We start from the raw sequence: 18,175 nt of genomic DNA on the forward strand, positions 1-18,175 counted from the left end.
ATACATTTTGTGCCAGAAATTAAGACAGACACCAAAACAATTAAGTAGGTTAACAAGGGGTTAGTTTGAAAGCAAAAGACCCTTTACCAGTATGTGGGACAAATATCCTAATCCCACTTTACCGGGGGGTACTAAGGCCAGAAGGATTATTAGGGGTCAGCATCTCCCCCATAATACTTTTGTTTTGTCTCTTAGCTGCTGGAATGTAAAGTCTATCATGTAAACCGGAGCTTTTATGAGCAAAATGCTGTTGAAAAACTGTCTCCGGCTTGGTGGGTGAACAGCCTCACAAACAAGCATCTGCAATCATTACGTTACCATGCAATCAGCCTGGTATCCATGATGACCACCATGGCAACGGTTGTCGAGCGAACATTTTCAGATTTCTGCACACCCACATGGTACAAATGGAAAAGAGGCTGCCCACTCGGGGGCTGATCTGCTGCACCAAATACACATTATGCAACACATAGTGATGGGAACTCTAGCTACTGTAGGTGCTTCAGGGGCAGTAGGGGTGGTTCAGCACTAATCTAAACCTGACTGAGGCTTTTGTTAGTCTGTTTACATTTTCTCTCTATATTTGTGTGGGATCCGGTTTCTACCCACATCAAAAACAGGCATGTTTATGCAGTATTAGGAAGACTACTGTCATTGATCTGTGTTCCCTGTGGACTGCTTTCAGCTGTGTCCATGCTGGCTCCTTCCTTTTCGGATGGGTTAAGTCTTTGCTCCCATGACTACATACAAATTTTATACCTTATACCTAAATAAAAGACATAAATATATATTTTCATTTGGACCACAAGTAAAATGCCAACGCAGTCTTACTCAGATCACTTGCAAATGACACATTGCTTTCATATTATCTCACACACACACACATTTGTGTGTTTGAGCCTGCGGAAAGCATGAGACTTAATTTTTCTTAATTTGCAATAACACTGGCAAATTTTGAAGCGTGATAAAATGCCACTATGACACCAAACATGCTGATTTCCAACAATTTTGTTCTCAGAGCACAGACATGAGAACCACAAAACTTCATTAGCTGAGGAAGCTGTCATAGCAAGCTCCCCACACAAGTGGCAGGCAAGGCATTCATTCATCGACATGGTAATAATAATATGACAGGTGGGAGCGTTCCAGTGGCGTTTGTGCTGGACCGTCATCATCACGTTAACAATAATAAACACAATGGTCATGGTTTGGTTAGGGTTTAGGAAAAGATTGTAGTTTGTGTTAAAACATCCTCAAGGTTAGATAACCCTCATCGTCATGGTTACAACAGGTCATAGAATGGTCATATTATGGTATAAAACGAAAACAAAAGCATCACTTTCACATGAGAAAAACAAATGCAGTAGAGTGTGAAGGTCCTGTTTTGTCGACCCATCAACACCAACTTCCTTCTAACACAGACTGTTGCTCTACAGTATATACTGTACCTCACCTGACTTCCTCCTTTACTCCTGTCATAATTGCTACAGCCACTAGAAGTCACCGTAATGGTAAAACATAACTATGGGTTGTAATAAGCAGCTTTTGCCGGAGCACAGCCTCCTGCTGATGCTTTTCTCTTTGAACTTATTATATTGGTGTTGTTGTATCTAAACTGCTCTTACTATAAACTCTAAAGTATATTTCTATTTTTACAGTTTTATATAAATGTTTTGTGATTTCTTGACTGTCCCATACAGCTACTACTGAAACTGAACTGTCAGTGGAGGACTGATCTCTCTGTTACCTCTTCCGAGGTCCTTTAAGAGCTGAGGCTCTTTCTGAGTTTTCCTTAAAAACGTTGCACTTTGTGTTGGGAGACACTTTTGATCCTGGCCTGTTAAACCCAATAAGATACTGAATGTGATATTGGGTTTACAAGATTCAACACCTTCTTCCTTTTGTCTGTTTTGTCATAACAGAAGTTTACTCTCTGATGGAAGAGTTTGTGTTTGTATACAAACGCATTCAGAAACAAAAATGTGTTTATCATGTGTATCAGATGTTCTAAGATAGTATTGTGACTTGCAGGATGACAAGTATGCACAGTCAGTGTTTGCTTTTGTTGAACTCTTTGCTGGGTATCTGCATATCTCCTCTAGGTATTTACTCCTAGCTATTCTGTAAACAGCTTATCAAACTGCTAAATGTTTCTCTTTTATTTACTTATTTTTGTTATGTCTAAATTACAACATATTTTTGTGAAAATGAAAGGCCATTTAAAGGAATAACACTGAGCAAAAAGAATGTCTGATTTAGTTCACCACAGTGTTTCCTGTGTCACACTGAGCCTGATGGTTCACATTCTTGGGTTGGCTACAGCTGAAACAGGCAGGGGAGAGGGGACTAAAACAGCTGAAACATTCTCCAGTTCAAAACATTATTTACCAAACTCATAAATATACCCAGACACAAATAAATAAATCATATCATCCTGTCAGAACTGACTTTGAGGTATTTCTGTTACAGAGCCAAATAGTCAAGAGAGAGAGACAAAGAGCAAAGGAAACACAACTCATAAGTGTTGTAATCTCCATTTTCAAAAAGACAGCTGAATAAAGATGAGTGGATTTTATGCATTTATGGTATGAATGAGAATCAAGAGGGGGATTTGATATTTTTTTTTAAAAATGTGTACTGGAAAAAAACCCAAAATATTTATCCATAGTTATTCATTGTTTCCCCCTTACACTCCACTCCCTAGTCACTCCCGAGCATAACCTGTTCAACCTGTCTACACCTGGATGGCAACAGTGGGCGGGTGGCTTATGTCACAGTAGATCTAACTGTAGGCTGAGAAGGTAAAGGTATTTTCTTGCGTAGAAACTTCGGTTAAAATATACAGGCAGGATTTTTTATTGTATTTGTTAAAGTTGTTTGTCTTTTTAAAATAACAGGTGGAAGAGCAGGAGTGGCAGGAGGCCATGGAAGCAGACAACACAGATGACATCGAGTCTCTCTTGGAAGGTATGGACTTTATCCCTGGTCACTTCCACCTGGACCTTAACCTCAACTGTGACCCCGTTGGGCCTGTGAAGCTGCGACACAGGGACACTTGCCTAAAACAGGAGAGCCTGTGGGGAGAGTTAGAGGCTGAAACTGGATATCTACAGTACGCTGTCCGAAATCTCCTGGGTCTGCTGGCTTTTCACCTCGAACAGCTGGACACAGCGGAGGAAATATTTAGGTGATGACACACTGTTATTGTTATTTCGAGATATTTTTGATGCAGCATTTTGACAAGTTGAAAGTGTGTCAAGTGTTTTGCATATGCCCCACCTTTGTAAGCTTGTCCAGATCCACCACACATTTAATGCCTTCACAACACTGCAGCACAACAAAGTAATCTGACCTTTTACCAACTACGGTAAAACAAAATCAAGACCACCATGTCACACTTCACAGAAATCTTCCACAGTATAGTTGACAGATGGTGAAAGACAGGCGGGGCCACATGTGCAGGTTGCTGTAAAACTAACATACTGTTCACAAAATGACCACATACTTGACTTGTTTGACTTTGTAAAAATGAAATCAACAAGAATCTTCAAAAAATTTTACATACTGTAGTATACTACCCATCACCTGATTCCATTTCTATCAAGTGCAATTTTGTCCTATTTTTGCAACTTATTTTATGTTACTTCCATTTTTTATTTTAACGCTTCAAACACTAGATGCTAAAACAATATACATGTTGTTATTTCAATTTCTTTAGATTACTTCTTTCATCTAAAGTATAAATATGTTTCCCTGCTCTGGTGACAGCCATGGCCTGAAGAATTATGTTTTCAGGTTATCTATCTGCCCATCCATCTGTCCATCCGTCTGTCTATCCCATTCTTGTGAAAGCAATATCTCAGAGATGTTTTGAGGGAATTTCTTCAAATTTAGCACAAACGTTCACTTGACTCAAGCACAAACTAATTGGTTTTTGGTGGTCAGAGGTCAAAGGTCACTGTGACCTCACAAAACACGTTTTTGGCCATAATTCAAGAATTTATATGCTGTTTATGAGGCTATATTATATCGAAAAGGTCAAAGGTCAACCTCACATTGCCATTAGCATCTTATCAGAGTAACACCAATGTCCTAATCACTAAGCTCAAAGGAAATACTGTACTAAGTTTACCAGTTAACAAGGGTCTACAGCCAAGCTGTGTGTGGCTGTTCTTACTTTGGCTCTGTATTCTTAGATTACTTGCAAGACTTTAACATCTATCTCTGTGTATTTTGGCCTTTTAGAAACATTTGTAAAGAAGATCCTGGGAACCTCAACGCCTGGGCCAACCTGGGCTATGTGTATGATAAGCTTCAGAGGGAGCTGGATGCAGCGGAGTGTGTGGAAAAAGTGTCCCACCTCATGGATTTAGATGCTGGAGAGGCCTCTCAGGAAGAGAGCAGACTACTGGCAGCCCGCTGCCTGGCTGAACAGGCCTATGCTTATCCATATGATGTGGAGCTGGACAGTGAGGATGACCTGAGAGGGAGACTGACTACAGCATTGACATTATACAACAGAGCCCTGGTCTATGGGGGACAACTGGTGAGATGGAAACACACATGTACTGTAAAATTAAGAATAAAGCTGTAAAAATCTGACTAACAGTATTAACATGCACAAAATGAATTTAAGGAGGAGCACTGAAACGACTGGTTAGTTGAATCCATACACACCATTGTGTGATTCATACCCTTCCAGGGATTTTATTGGTTGGTACTTCAATCATGCAATGTCAGCATTTTTAATCATTGAAATGCTCTTCTATGACTCATCCTCCCTGCAAAGTTTTGCTGAAGTTAGAGTATATGGGTATGCTCAGAAAAAAAATGTATATTAAACTTTACTCACAGTAACTTAGATATAAAACAATATTTACCTACAAAAATGTAACATCAATCTTTATTAAAGACAGAATGTTTTTCAGATACCAATAGAGGAAAAACGAAGCTGGTTTTTCAAAATGGCAACCATCTATATAAGGTACAAAACTGACATCAAAAGATTTGAACAAATAACCACCATACTACTTAATGTTTTATGTTTACCAAGTTATTCTCTCTCTGACCTGCAGACTAGATGAAATAGTAAAGAGCAAAGATGACTCTGAATACTCCAGACTCTCTCACTACAATAAGGGACTGAAGCTTCTCAAAGAAACACTTGAATCTGAGAAAACACAACATAAAGGTAAACACAGTATGGTTCTGTATGCACATATCTGCTCTGTTGTAGCCTACATTTTGAGGCATTATGCAGGACATGCAACACAACTCTGCTGCACAAGCTGCAATAAAGCATTGTAAAATACTCTATTAAAAGTAAGAATCCATGACTTATAATATTACCTAAGTAAAGGTGCAAAAGCATTATCAGCAAAATGAAAAAGACTGATGTATTTACTATTACTGATACATTTAAATGTAAGTAATATTGACATATTTAATCTATGCATAATTTATGAGCATGTTTGTTTTCAAAATCTAAATTGGCAAAGTAGCAGTGATGACACATCAGATAAATGAAGTGGAGTATAGTAATATTTTCCTCTGAAATTGACAAGTATAACATAGCATAAAAGAGAAATACTCTTAAATATTAATTTACGTTCACCTCTGGATTTAGGTGTTACAATCTATTGCATAGAGACCAGAGGCCATGGTTAATTTACCTACTGTCGGAAACTTTGTTTTAGTAATGAAACTGGCATTTTGATGATGTTTAAGGTAGTTAAAACTATTTCTTCAATCTAACGTGAGACAGCAATATATGCTTAAAGAAAACATTTGGATCTGTGTCCGCAGCTCTAGCCTGGTGTTATATTGGCATCATGTTGGAGAGGAAGGAAGAGTTCACCACTGTACCCATGTCTATACATGACTGTGGATTCTCTGCTTCTGATCCTCTATCCTGCTATGGAACTGTAAGTAAATATTAGTTTACATCTCTCACTAAATTACAGTCAAACTAGAAGAAAATACAAGCAAGGACTATTTTTCGTTGACCTGCTCTATTAGTCTCTAAATTTGAAAAGTTTTTTCCACTTGTAAGCTTAATTTGACAATAACTAGCTTACTTTGAGTTTTCTTGTTACTGTACTATCGTTACATCATTTGTTTTTCTAATTTGTAATCACTATAATTTAGTTTTGGTGATTTGCTGTCAGTATTGATAGTGTGGTAAGCACTTTCTAGCTAGCTGTGCAGCTACACACATAGGGCAGAAGACTGAGTTTAATAGCTGATGAGATCTTTCCTGGACATTCCCAAAAGCCACTTTATACTAAACATGTTAAGACTTACAGGATTTGTCCAATCGGTTACTTTTTATGTTAACACATTGTAGGTGGCTGAAATCCCAATAAAATACATAATGAATTCCAAACAATAAATAAATCTGTATTTGTATTTGTATATGCATGTGTGTGCGTGTTAAGTGTGTTAGAGGGTGGGGGGGTTGGCTTGGGTTATGCAGTGATTGCACATATGTATGTAGTTGGAGTGGTGCAGATTAGTTTTATGGTATGGAAATGACTGTGTTTTGGAAGTTGTGTTTGCAACATTGTGTTGTAATTATAATCTTGTACTGTTTGGGATCAGATGGGGTGGTATATTGGGATGATATTGCTTTTAAGTTCGACCTGGTTTTTAGATTCCATTTATATCTTTTCTGTCTTTTATGTACCTGCTCAGGCACTACGGGCGGAAATTAGCAATTTTTTTTGCTATAACCTTTCTCTCCTTGTTTATGCAAGGTTAATGTTTAATTGTGCATTGTCCCTGCCTAAATAAACAAATGAAAATGGTTAAAGGTTAGAAAAATCCTCTACCTCTTTCATTAAATAGGCTAAAAGTGTCCCACAGTTAAGTGATGTCACCTTTGAATAAACCTAAGCTGCATTATGTTTCATCCCACCAAACTGCTCCGAAATACTTAGTTAGGGAGATCAGATCAGCTTTCGTAATGAATGCAAAAAACATGTAACATGTATATTTTAGGTTCTATTTTACAGATTTATAGTAGCAACAATATTATTAAAACATAAAAAGTAGACTCCTATATGCTCCACCATAACATACAACTGTCTGTGTCTTCAGGCTATAAATATGGCCAGTGATGATGCATTCATCCTGAACCTTCTAGCCAAGGTCTTCTTTTTGCTGGGCAAATATGAGATGGCCACGGGGATCAGCAACATGGCTCTAAATGTGCTGCCAGATCCAGAGCTCAACTGGCCGGCTTACTGCACTCGCGCCAAGGTACTGTAACCGTGGTACATCAAGTCAATGCCAAAACCGTCAGTCAGTTACTGTCTGAAATCCTTTAAATGCATGAGAATTTTAATAACTTTAAACTGCCTGAAAGATGCACAGAAATCACATGTTTCTGCAATTAAATTTAATGTTTAAGCTGTTATGTGATATAAATTGTTATATTTGTTTATATCTATTTATAAATGGTTACATTTTTTATAATCCAAACAGTTGCAAACAATGAAAAAAAAAATTATATGTAAAATTATTGTTTTACATTTGATGAGTGTGTCAATAGGATAATTAATAATGGATATGTTAACAAAATGGTGTGTAGTACAAATATTTATTATGTGTTCCTTTTAGATCAATATGATGCTCTATGTCAGAGACCTCGAGAAGGCAAAACATGGTAAAGGTGGAATCCCAGACCGACACAGACTAACTGAGGCCAGAAAAGACTTGGACAAGGTCCTGACTGTACGTCCATGTCTGCGGACTCACCTAGAGATGGCACAGGTAAAGGCGTAAACAGATGAGGAGCAATATAAATAGATTTTGTACAGCAACAGAGTTTTCATATCCATGTCTTCCTCTTTAGGTGTACTACTACATGGGTGTAGATGCATTCCGGGAGAGCCTTTTGGTGGATGAGGGAGCAGTGAATAGTGCATTGGTGAGTTTGTCCCATGCCCTACAGTCTAAGCTGGGTGACAGCTTGCCAGACGTACATGTGCTCAGAGGACGCTGCCTCCTGCTGAAAGGTGAGGAGCAGAATGCTGCAGACTGCTTCAAACAGGCCGTGGAGCTGGAGAGGCAAGGAAGCACGGACACCACAGCCCTGCGCTGCCTCCTACAGGCCCTCCTGGCTATGTTCATGCAGGGAGGCCCTGATCCCAGTCCTGCCATCCTCCAGCTGGAGATATGGGTGCAAAAGGCTGAGGAGAGGTACCCTAAGGACATTGTGAAGGAAGAGCTAAGGTGCCTTTACAGGACTCACACGGAGGACGTCACAGAGTTATCCAAGGCTCTGATCAGGACAGGCAGGCTGGATCTAGTGAGGAGGCTACTGGAAACAGTGGTGCCTAAACAACTGGCTAAGAAGAGACAGATTGCAAGGTCTTACTCCTTCACATGAGGCAAATGACTTAAGTGGATATATTTCCTTCTTCCTGTGATTCATTAGGAGGGCAAGGCTTGGCACTGCTGCCAGGCTGTGAAATGAGTCTGGGTCACAGAATCCTTTGACAGCACCTCTCCACATTAAGATATGTTTCGGAGCCTATTTTACCTAGAAAAAAGTTACATGCTGCTTTAACATATCTGACTAGTAACAAAAAGTTGATTCTGAATGTATCAATAAAATGTTCAATAACAATGTGTTTCTTTGGTTCTTCTTACAAAATCCTACTTCTTGTACCTAAGCATAAAAAAAAATTTGATGACAAACCCACAGACCTATTTTTGAATACAGCTCTTATTGATGAATTCACAGGACATGATGCACACCCCTGGCGCTAATTAAAAGGTCTGTAGATAAAACACCAGACTGACTGAGCCATAAATAACTTCAGTCATGCCCAGTGTTTTGGAGTATAAGGCAGTGCTGTCATAAAAATTAGCTCCAAATCAAATTGTTGCTACAGTTGCTCTCTCATTTATTCTTATATCAAAAATAAATAAATAAATTTTTTTGTTTGTTTTGACAGGAAATGTTTGATGTGTCATGACCAAACCTAGCATCATTTCATTTTATGCAGCATAACTATAACAGTTTAATTAATTTTGGGATGGTCATATCTGACTTTTCATTTTCCCTAAACATCAGAAATTTTGCTGATAAATGTGTATATATATAAAATTTTGCAGGTAAAGTTGTACACATTTTTTCATGCTGCATTCACTTTTGAATGCTGATATTTTGTTGTTTCTGTTTTTCCTCTTATCTTGTCTTTAGAACCTTGATGAAGGAATTAATCTTTCATTTTATCTAAACATAAGGTTTGTGGTGGCCAAGGTTAGCAGCTAATGTTAATGATGAATTGATATGTTACCTGGATATAATCATTAATGGCAAAACTTCGAAGTTAAGGTTACTGAGATTTTTTTCTCATAGCATTCAATTCAGATTATGCTGTCATTTTTTAAATAAATAGACATAACTATTCATTTTTCAGTGGGCAACACTGGCAGGTAAAGTAACAGTTTCATGTCATATCAGTATCAAAATAGTATTGATAAGTATTAGAAAATAATGTTACTTTGACATTTTTTTTCTCCCTTTTAATTAGACTGTTGGAATCAAAACATAGCAGCTTAACTGAAAGGTTTAAATTTTATTAGGAAATCTATGTTGAATGGCCAGTTTTAACAGATGATGCTGTAGATTTGGAGGCCAGAATTAGCAGCTAAAGTAGTTATAGTTTTAATTTCATAGGAAATTTGGGTTTAACAGCCAAATATAGCAGTTAATGCAACATGAGGTTTTTTGTCTTATCCTTTCCTTAGAATCCTGATGAATGAATTACCAGCTAATGATGTATTTCATTAAATATCTACGCATTAGATTTTTGGTGGCCAAGGTTAGCAGCTAATGGTATTGATGATGTGATATTTTAGATGTAACCTAGCAGCTAAGGTTACTGATATATTTTACACATAGCATTCATTTCAGATTTATTATGCTGTCATTTTCAAATACATTTACCTAACTATTATTTTTTCAGTGGGTAACACTGGCAGGTAAAGTAATTGACACTGTTTCATTTCAAATCAATATTAAATTAATAATGATCAGAATTCAGAGCTAATCTTAATAGCATTTTATTTTGTCTAAACATTGAATGTGTCATGGCCAATGTAAGCAGCTCATCTACTAAAAATATGATATTTTGTCTAGATCTTATAATTAATGGCTAATTTAGCAGCTAATGTTACTGAAATCTTTATGTTGCATTCATTATACCTTTTTAATTTTTTTTTAAATTTTACCTTACTATTAACTGTACTTACTAAAGTAACTGTCACTGTTTCTTTTCACGTCAGTATTTGTGATGGCCTGAATTAGCAGCATATGACTACACCAGTGTGGCTCCTTTTGGCTGGGCCTGACAGGAGCCCCAGACCTCAAAAATCAAAACTCAAAATGAAAAGCCCTCTGCTGACAGAGAGCGTCAACAGAGGGCGCTAATGAAGTTTGTGAACTGAAGAAGGTGCTGATAGACTGTTTGCATGCAAAATGGATTGTCTAACACACTTGATTGCGAAATGTCTCTTTGTGTCCACAGACAACAGAGTGTCCTTACTGACCTATGGTAGAGAAGTAGTAACACAAAGAGAGAATACTGCTATAAAAACAGTAACTTTGGAAGATGCTAATTTTAATTAACTAACCCTGAGTTATTAAGCCTCGCAACAGCTTAGACAGAACTTGTATTTTGGCAGAGAACAATGACTGTGGACTTTGTCTCTTTTGTATCTCTTACAACGGCATTGCAGTACAAGCAGTTCTTTGTTGAATGGGGATGGAGAAATATCTTTGTCAAGATAGGATGCACTGCAACTACTGTCATTGTTTGGGTCAATTTCTGCTTCTAAATCTTTTTTTGTAGGCAATCAAACACATGAAATCCAAGCATGGATTCATTTTTTCCGGATACTCATATAAGGAAGGTGCTGTGAGTGCCAACAATGGAATATCCTACAATCTAGATTTCAAAACAATTGTGGGAACTGCAGAAGTTCAATTGAGTACAAGTGTCAACTCATTTGCCACACCTGTATTAAAGCACTGTCCACCCGGTTGTTAATATGCAGCCTGTTGTGTTCTCACCCCCCATTGCACATACGGTCAGGTTCTGCAGGATGTTTGTGCTTAGCTTTTCTACATGCATGAGGTGCCACTCCTCAAACAAGGCATATCTTTCACAGGTTTCCAGAGTGTTAACAAGGCTTCCAGCTTAATCAGGTAAGAGTTTTAGTTTTCAATCTTTAGTTAAATGAAAGCTTAATCTGACTGCTGTAGAAGTTAAACATAAGATCCAGCAAATCAGAACATTTGTAACATAGAGTACAGACTAACCCCGCACAAAAATAGAGGCCAGAAATACAAAAAGATGGGGCGGTTGGTTTGATCTGCAGCGCCCCCAGTCTGCGTCTTGAACTGTCCTTGGGCAAGATGCTGAACCCCAAATTGCCCCTGATGAATGATTGGGGTGTGAGTGTATCTTTTTGTGTGATTTCTGTGTACTCTATGCATAGAAAAAGGGCTGTATGAACAAATAAGTGATATGACCTGTAGTAAAGCACTTTGAGTGGTCTATAAGACCACAACAGTGCTAGAAAACTGCAGTCCAATTACAATTCGCCAAAATTTACATTAGGTAGAAAACACTGTTGTCACTATTCCTGTGATTTTAATGTATATTTAAACAGTTTTACTGCTGATTAAAGGAAGCTGGTTTGCAAAACCAAACTAGACACTTGCTGCTGTTGTGGTCATTCATGCTACAGAACCATTAATAGGATATAAATGGTTGTATTAGTTGGCTATAGGCTCTGTAGCGAGAATGACCAGCACCAGCTGGTTAGCAGCCAAACTACAGGCCAGAAGTGTACTTTAATAAACCATTGTTAAAACAGAAAGGTTGCTTTTAATTAGAGACGTACTTGTATTTCACACAAATTATCTTTAGGACATGACTGGATTTGATGTTCTATGAAATCAACAACGTGTGAATGCTCATGAACATGCAAATAAATGTAATACATTGTTGCTAAAAGTAATCAGATGATCAAATCCTAAGGATGAATGTGTTGTAAGAAATTATATTTCTGTGCAAAGGAGCATAATTTTAAATGGGATTTGTGTATGTGTGATAATGGGTTCATTGTTCTCTATCTGCGGTAAAGTTCAATAGGCAATGGCATCCTATCCCTTGACAAACTGGAACTCTGGCCTCTTTGACTGTTGTGACGACATAAGCTCTTGTAAGAATAAACTCCAAAACTATTTTCATATTATATTTATATGTTCTTTTTCAGTTATATGAAGCTACTTAGATTGTAAGCCACTATATTACAACTCTTGTTTTTTAGGTTGCTATGGTTACTGGTGCTGCCCTTGCCTTGCCTGCACAGTTTCAGGAAAATTTGGAGAGAACCGTTGTCTCCCATTATTAGACATGTGCAGCCCTGCCATAACATCAGCCTGTGGATTACCTTGTTGTGCACCCCCTGCTGCCTTGGCTCTGAGGGTTGGCATTCGACATAAATATGGTATCCAGGTATGGGAATATAGAAGAATAACTTAAAGGATCTGATCTTAAACAAAACCTCATACACCCATCTGTACATTAAAATAGTTTTTGACCTCCGCAATTTCAGTGGAAGTAATGGGGTACAAAATCCTTGTACATCATTGTTCTGTGAAAAAATTAATTCCTAAGTTCTACCAAAGCTAATTTAATATAAGGCTTGAGTTAGGCAAACTGAGTGGGTCAGTAGTGTTTCTAAAAATGTGGACCTATCCCTTTAATTGTTCTCTGTAGACATTCAAATGTCCTGCTTATTGCTAAACATAACTGGACTTCAAATAATAACTTTGGGATATTATAAAAAACAGCATAATTTGTGCTTTGCTCTTCTGCAGGGTTCTCTCTGTGATGACATCGCGATTTCCTGTGTCTGCATGTGGTGCTCCTGGTGTCAGATGCACCGTGAGTTAAAATATCGCAAGAAAAACCCCACTGTTGTTGTCAACATGCAGCCTGCTCCAGTGATGATGGCTCCTGGGAACCCTGCTCCAGGTCCCTTGGTGGGCCCAACAGGAGTTGTTGTGGCTTCATACTGAACTTTGTGGCGTTTTAGTTGTCTGTTCCGGCATGTGAAGGAAATTTGATTCAGCTCAGAGCAATTATCTGTGGTGTGACTATGTTGTGGTGATTCACTGTAAAAGTATTATTTGGCTAGGTGTTGGGAGAGGGAGAATACAAAAGTCAGAGGTGTAGTATGTATGTAACAGTAAAACCCAAAGATGTAACTGTTTTGAATCATGTCCTCATGCTGGATGTTGGTAGATATGATCAATTACTCTTATGTTATCTGCCTGAATAATAATAATGATAATAATAATAATAAATAAAGGTGAGCTATAAAATTAGATCAGAGGTAAATTCACACACATTCCTTGAATGTGAAAGAGAGCATGAGAGCATGAATACATGCATGAAAACTGTGATAATACAGAGGACATAATCACACACATGATTTTATTTGAAGTAGTCATTTTATCTTGTAATTATCACATTAAATGGTTTAAATTCTGTTCCATGAAAAACAAGAATCACATACAATTTGTGGGGGGTTTATGTTTATATTTAATTATTTTGACATAAAGTGGCTAATGTGGTTTCAATTAATAAAAGGAAAAATGTCAAAAGTAAAAATAGAAATGTTTTTTCATACAAAAATCTTCTTTCTTTCATTTATTAGTAAACCGTGAATTGGTGCTCATGGCTACATAAACAGATCTGAACTAGGCAAAAAGGGAAATGCAATACTTCAACAGTCTTTCTACAACTGCATGTAAGAATCTGATGCTTTTCTTTATCCTACATGGTAAGTAAGTAAATATATTCAGGTATTGAAATATTCAAATAAAGCGGGACATTTGAAGATGTTGGTCTCCAGGACATTGTGGTGGTGTTATAGATCGTTTTCTGGTGTTTTATATACCAGATGATTAATAAATTGATGGAAAAAATAAACTGCAGATCTGCCATTAATGATAATCAGTTATCGGTTGAGATTTGTTGCAATTTATCATCTGGTCAGTGACTTATCAGACAGATGTGAAACATGGTGATCACAATTTCCTAAAGCCCAGGGTGATAATATCAAATCGCTTCATTTCTCCAAGCAACACTCCAAAACCTAAAGATAATGACTTTACTAAAATCATCTTAAGGATGAATTCATTATCACAATAGCTGCAGATTATTTTATTATTATCAGGTTATAGGTTGAGGCCACCTTAGGCTATCTTACACACGGTGCAAAGCGTAACACAACTGTCTGGCCAGTTTCATATCAACGGGGAGAAAACAGTCACTGCACCAGGCACGTCGTTCAAAAGGGTTGTACTAAGTCTCCTAATTAATCATGGGGTTGTTCTGGACATAACATACAATAAACCAATCTGAGTGCCAGCTCCCTTTCCCTTTAAAAGCCAGGCAAGCTTGCGCCTTGGTGTTTTGGCTTTTATAATGGTACAAAGTTCCACACAGAATTTGATTCAGTTGAATGCTATATATTGTGATACACATGTCATGAGACTAAGACATTGGTTTTTTTTCAGCCCTTTCTTGCCCCTCAGTGTCTGTGCCAGGACTGTGCCAGTCTGTCACTGGCCACTCACAATATGTAATCAACTCACCAAAAAACTGAATCTAACTCTGTATGAAACACCAAGCCATTATAATTGCAATCCACTAAGGTGCAAGCCTGCTCGATTTTTAAAGGGATGTGAGATGGCACTCTGATCTGAACTGTTTTTCTGCTGTAAAAATACTGAAAGTGGAAATTTACACTTGCACTATGTGCTTTAGACCATACGCTTTGGACTGTGTAAATAGAGCCCCCTGACTTTAATGTAAATGTTTTAATATAAGTTTTATATGCTATCTTTTACACTACATAGCCTACATATGGCTCTTTAGTTTTAGTCACATTGAACATTAGAGAGTAACACATAACTGCACAACACTCTTCCAATCTTCAATTATGAAAAGAGACCCTGATATCCATGGAGAGACCATGTTGCTCCTGTAGGGTGACAGGAGAACAGTTTTGTGTTTACAAGGCTTTAACTGTCATCAGCTGTCAGAAACTAGGTCACACTGATGAAACTCCAAGCTTAAAATATGTTCTTATCCTAACCTGTTGAATTTATTGTTCAAGTTCTTGTCATCAGCAGTTAAATCCAGGGAAACACCCTGCAGCCAAACGACTAAAAAAAAACATGCATTGCTTTATTAATGCTTTCTACAGTGTCTTTATTGACACCATGACTTGAATGGAGCCGAAATCATAATCATAATCCTGCAGAACAACTTTAAGATAACAGATCAAGGATGACATTTTGTCTGCAATGAACCAGACCATGAACCCGTTAATGTTAAAATATCATTGCGGAAGTCCCATGAACTGTTCCTTAAAAGTCCAAAAGTTTTTAAATGCTTCAGACTAAGAAATATAAATGACAATTAATTGTGATCTGCTGTTATTAAGTTGAAAGAACAGTGAACCTTCTCCTCTGTGCTTACACTTTATCGGTTTCTTTTCTTTAAATGACCAGTGGAAGAAAAATAAAACGATGATGACTGTGCTGTAATCAAACACAACAAAAGGAAAGTTCCATTCTGGAACTATTTTTAACAAAAAGATCCTTTAAGTAGTGATTATAAGACAATTAACACGCTATTCTTAGAGCAAAGTCTTGCTTTCACTTTCGTAAATTCAGGTTTTGCAGCATTGTTTGTACTTGGCATGCCAAGAGGTCACTCCTAATGCAAGGCATATCCTTTTATTCTTTCACAGCATCCGACGTGACAAGAAGGTGTCTAGCTCAATCAGGTAAGACCCTAAACATCTTTATCCTAACAGTTAAATGAACAAGAGGTGAAGAGAAAACAGGGTTATGCAGACCACAGACAACATTCAGTGATTTTCCAGCATTTGTTGACAATATACAATAACCTCAGCAGCTTCATAGTGTGATATAGTGTTGGATTATATCCTCATAGAATATGCTTGTATGGAGATATAATGAAGATGGAGGGTTTCAAAGTATATTGAATATAATGAATGAATGTAAAAAAATCAAATATATCAAAGTGATCGATCCAAAGAGGAACATCTCATGTTTTTGTTGTCCTAGGGACACTGTCATTTTCCGTAGAAATGTATCTAAGGAATCAGGTTTCTAAAGTATATTCTTAGTATGTTCTATAGTAGCTCATGTTATTTCTCTGTCACTTACTTTTGTGCCTGTAGTTTTGTGATTGCTATGTGTTTGTGTTTTCTGTTTGTTTTGTATGTTTTGTGAATGAAAATGCTGCAAATCCTCACATTTGAGAAGCTGGAACCATTAAATGTTTTGCAATTTTTCATGTACATTGACTTTTCTCAATTAGTAAAATTTCCAGTTCATTTTCTGTCAACTGAAAAATTGATAAATCAAGTAATGGTTTCAGTTTTAACTTGTAGATACTGTTCCATAGTTTAATCTTACATTTTTTTTCAGCTTTTTATCTGTAAAATCTCTACAGCAACTTGTAACTCCAGCTGTCAATTTTTTTTTTCGTTTAAATAAACTCCTATGCACTCAGGAGCACAGTTTTTTTATTTTAAATTTAGGTGACAACAAAACAACCAACATGATTGCTGTAGATGAAGATAACAGTTAACATGAATTCCTTTAAACACAGCACTGTCAAAGTGGAGTATTCTCATTCCCTGATAAAAATCACCTCACCATTTTAGACATCAACAGAAAAGTTGCAGTCTTTTAGAAAAATATATGTATTTACATTAACTTAAATTAAAAAGGTGAAGCTTCTTATTTTCGCATGAAAATTAGTTTTGCAAAAAGAGACTCCAAAGATAAGAGCTTCCTGTCATGCTATCGTTAACAGTTTCTGAGTTATTGTTTCTTATACTTTATATAAATTCACTGTTCACAGTCTATGGCTCAAGTTCAACACATAACGGCATCACAGCCGCTGACAGAATGGAACAGTGGACTCTGCGACTGCTTCGAGAATGCGAGCACTTGTAAGAACCAATACCACAAATTTCACAAACATGTCATTTGGATTAAAGTCAATACTGAATCACGTGAGCAAGTTGGTCCCACTCAGTTGGTATACCTCTGCGTGTTTTGTAGGCTGCTATGGTTTCTGGTGCTGTCCTTGCCTTGCCTGCACGGTTTCAGAAAGATTTGGAGAAAACCGCTGTCTCCCATTGTGTGACGCTTGCACCCCTGCCGTACTGGCAGTCTGTGGGATACCACTGTTTGTTCCTCCTGCAGCTGTGGCTCTACGGGCGTCTATTAGAAACAGATATGGTATCAAGGTATGATGGATGTACAGCTGATGTACAGTGAATTTCACATGACGTGTTGAATAAAAGTGAAGCAATGTTAAATTTCAAACTTAACACATTTTTATACTTCGGTCTGTGCAGGGGTCTATCTGTAAGGACATCATAGCTTCCTGCTGCTGTGTGTGGTGTGTCTGGTGTCAGATGCATCGTGAGTTAAAAGATCGCAAGAAAAATACCACTGTCATTATCAACGCACAGCCCGCTCCAGTGGTGATGACGACTGTAAACCCAGCTCCTGCTGTCATTATGGGGCAACAAAGGGTCATCATGACTTCATACTGAGATTTGTGGCTGCTCATTGGACTGATTTGTCTTGAGAAAGAATTTTGATTTGACTCAGGATTCTGTTGTTTGTTTGCTACACCATGTATTTAGCAGTGATATAATCATTTGGAATAGTTTTCTGTAGCAATAATATAAGCTGAATTATTTTGTGTTTCTTAATAGCAATCACAAATATAGAATAATTACAGTAACCAAAAATATCCAGGATTCTATAATATAATGATAGTCATTTTAAGGTAATTATAGTCATTTTGATCACAGTTAAAATAAATAAAATAAATCTGACATTCAGGGCACAAAATGTGGTGTCAATTCAATCACATCAGACCAATATAAGTCATCTTTAAACATCTAATTGCATCAATAAAACTAAGTGATAAATACTTTTTTTATGTTAGGCTTATTTGTACAGTGTTCCAAGTCAGAAACACAACCTCTCTTATTGTTTCAACCTGTTGAGTGACATCTTTTC

General features: G+C 37.3%; 2 protein-coding genes across 2 annotated transcripts; both read left to right on the top strand.

Moving 5' to 3' along the window:
- The first annotated feature begins 2,672 nt into the window (after window positions 1-2,672).
- On the top strand, window positions 2,673-8,632 carry ttc22 (tetratricopeptide repeat domain 22). Its single transcript, XM_071486184.1, has 9 exons — window positions 2,673-2,801; window positions 2,898-3,187; window positions 4,246-4,546; window positions 4,929-4,984; window positions 5,076-5,191; window positions 5,806-5,924; window positions 7,099-7,260; window positions 7,621-7,773; window positions 7,856-8,632. Exons 2-9 carry the CDS (start codon window positions 2,925-2,927, stop codon window positions 8,390-8,392), a joined length of 1,707 nt encoding a protein of 568 aa, XP_071342285.1. The 5' UTR covers window positions 2,673-2,801; window positions 2,898-2,924; the 3' UTR covers window positions 8,393-8,632.
- A 1,017-nt stretch (window positions 8,633-9,649) lies between these two features.
- On the top strand, window positions 9,650-17,753 carry LOC139626039 (cornifelin homolog A-like). Its single transcript, XM_071486186.1, has 4 exons — window positions 9,650-11,221; window positions 12,166-12,243; window positions 12,352-12,539; window positions 17,500-17,753. The coding sequence occupies exons 2-4, from the start codon at window positions 12,177-12,179 to the stop codon at window positions 17,698-17,700; spliced, it is 456 nt and encodes a 151-aa protein (XP_071342287.1). The 5' UTR covers window positions 9,650-11,221; window positions 12,166-12,176; the 3' UTR covers window positions 17,701-17,753.
- Window positions 17,754-18,175: the final 422 nt, after the last annotated feature.

This window comes from Trachinotus anak, unplaced genomic scaffold (assembly GCF_046630095.1).
Source record: "Trachinotus anak isolate AG129_WGS33_773 ecotype Australia unplaced genomic scaffold, CSIRO_AGI_Tana_v1 ptg000010l, whole genome shotgun sequence".
In the NCBI taxonomy this organism is placed as follows: domain Eukaryota; kingdom Metazoa; phylum Chordata; class Actinopteri; order Carangiformes; family Carangidae; genus Trachinotus; species Trachinotus anak.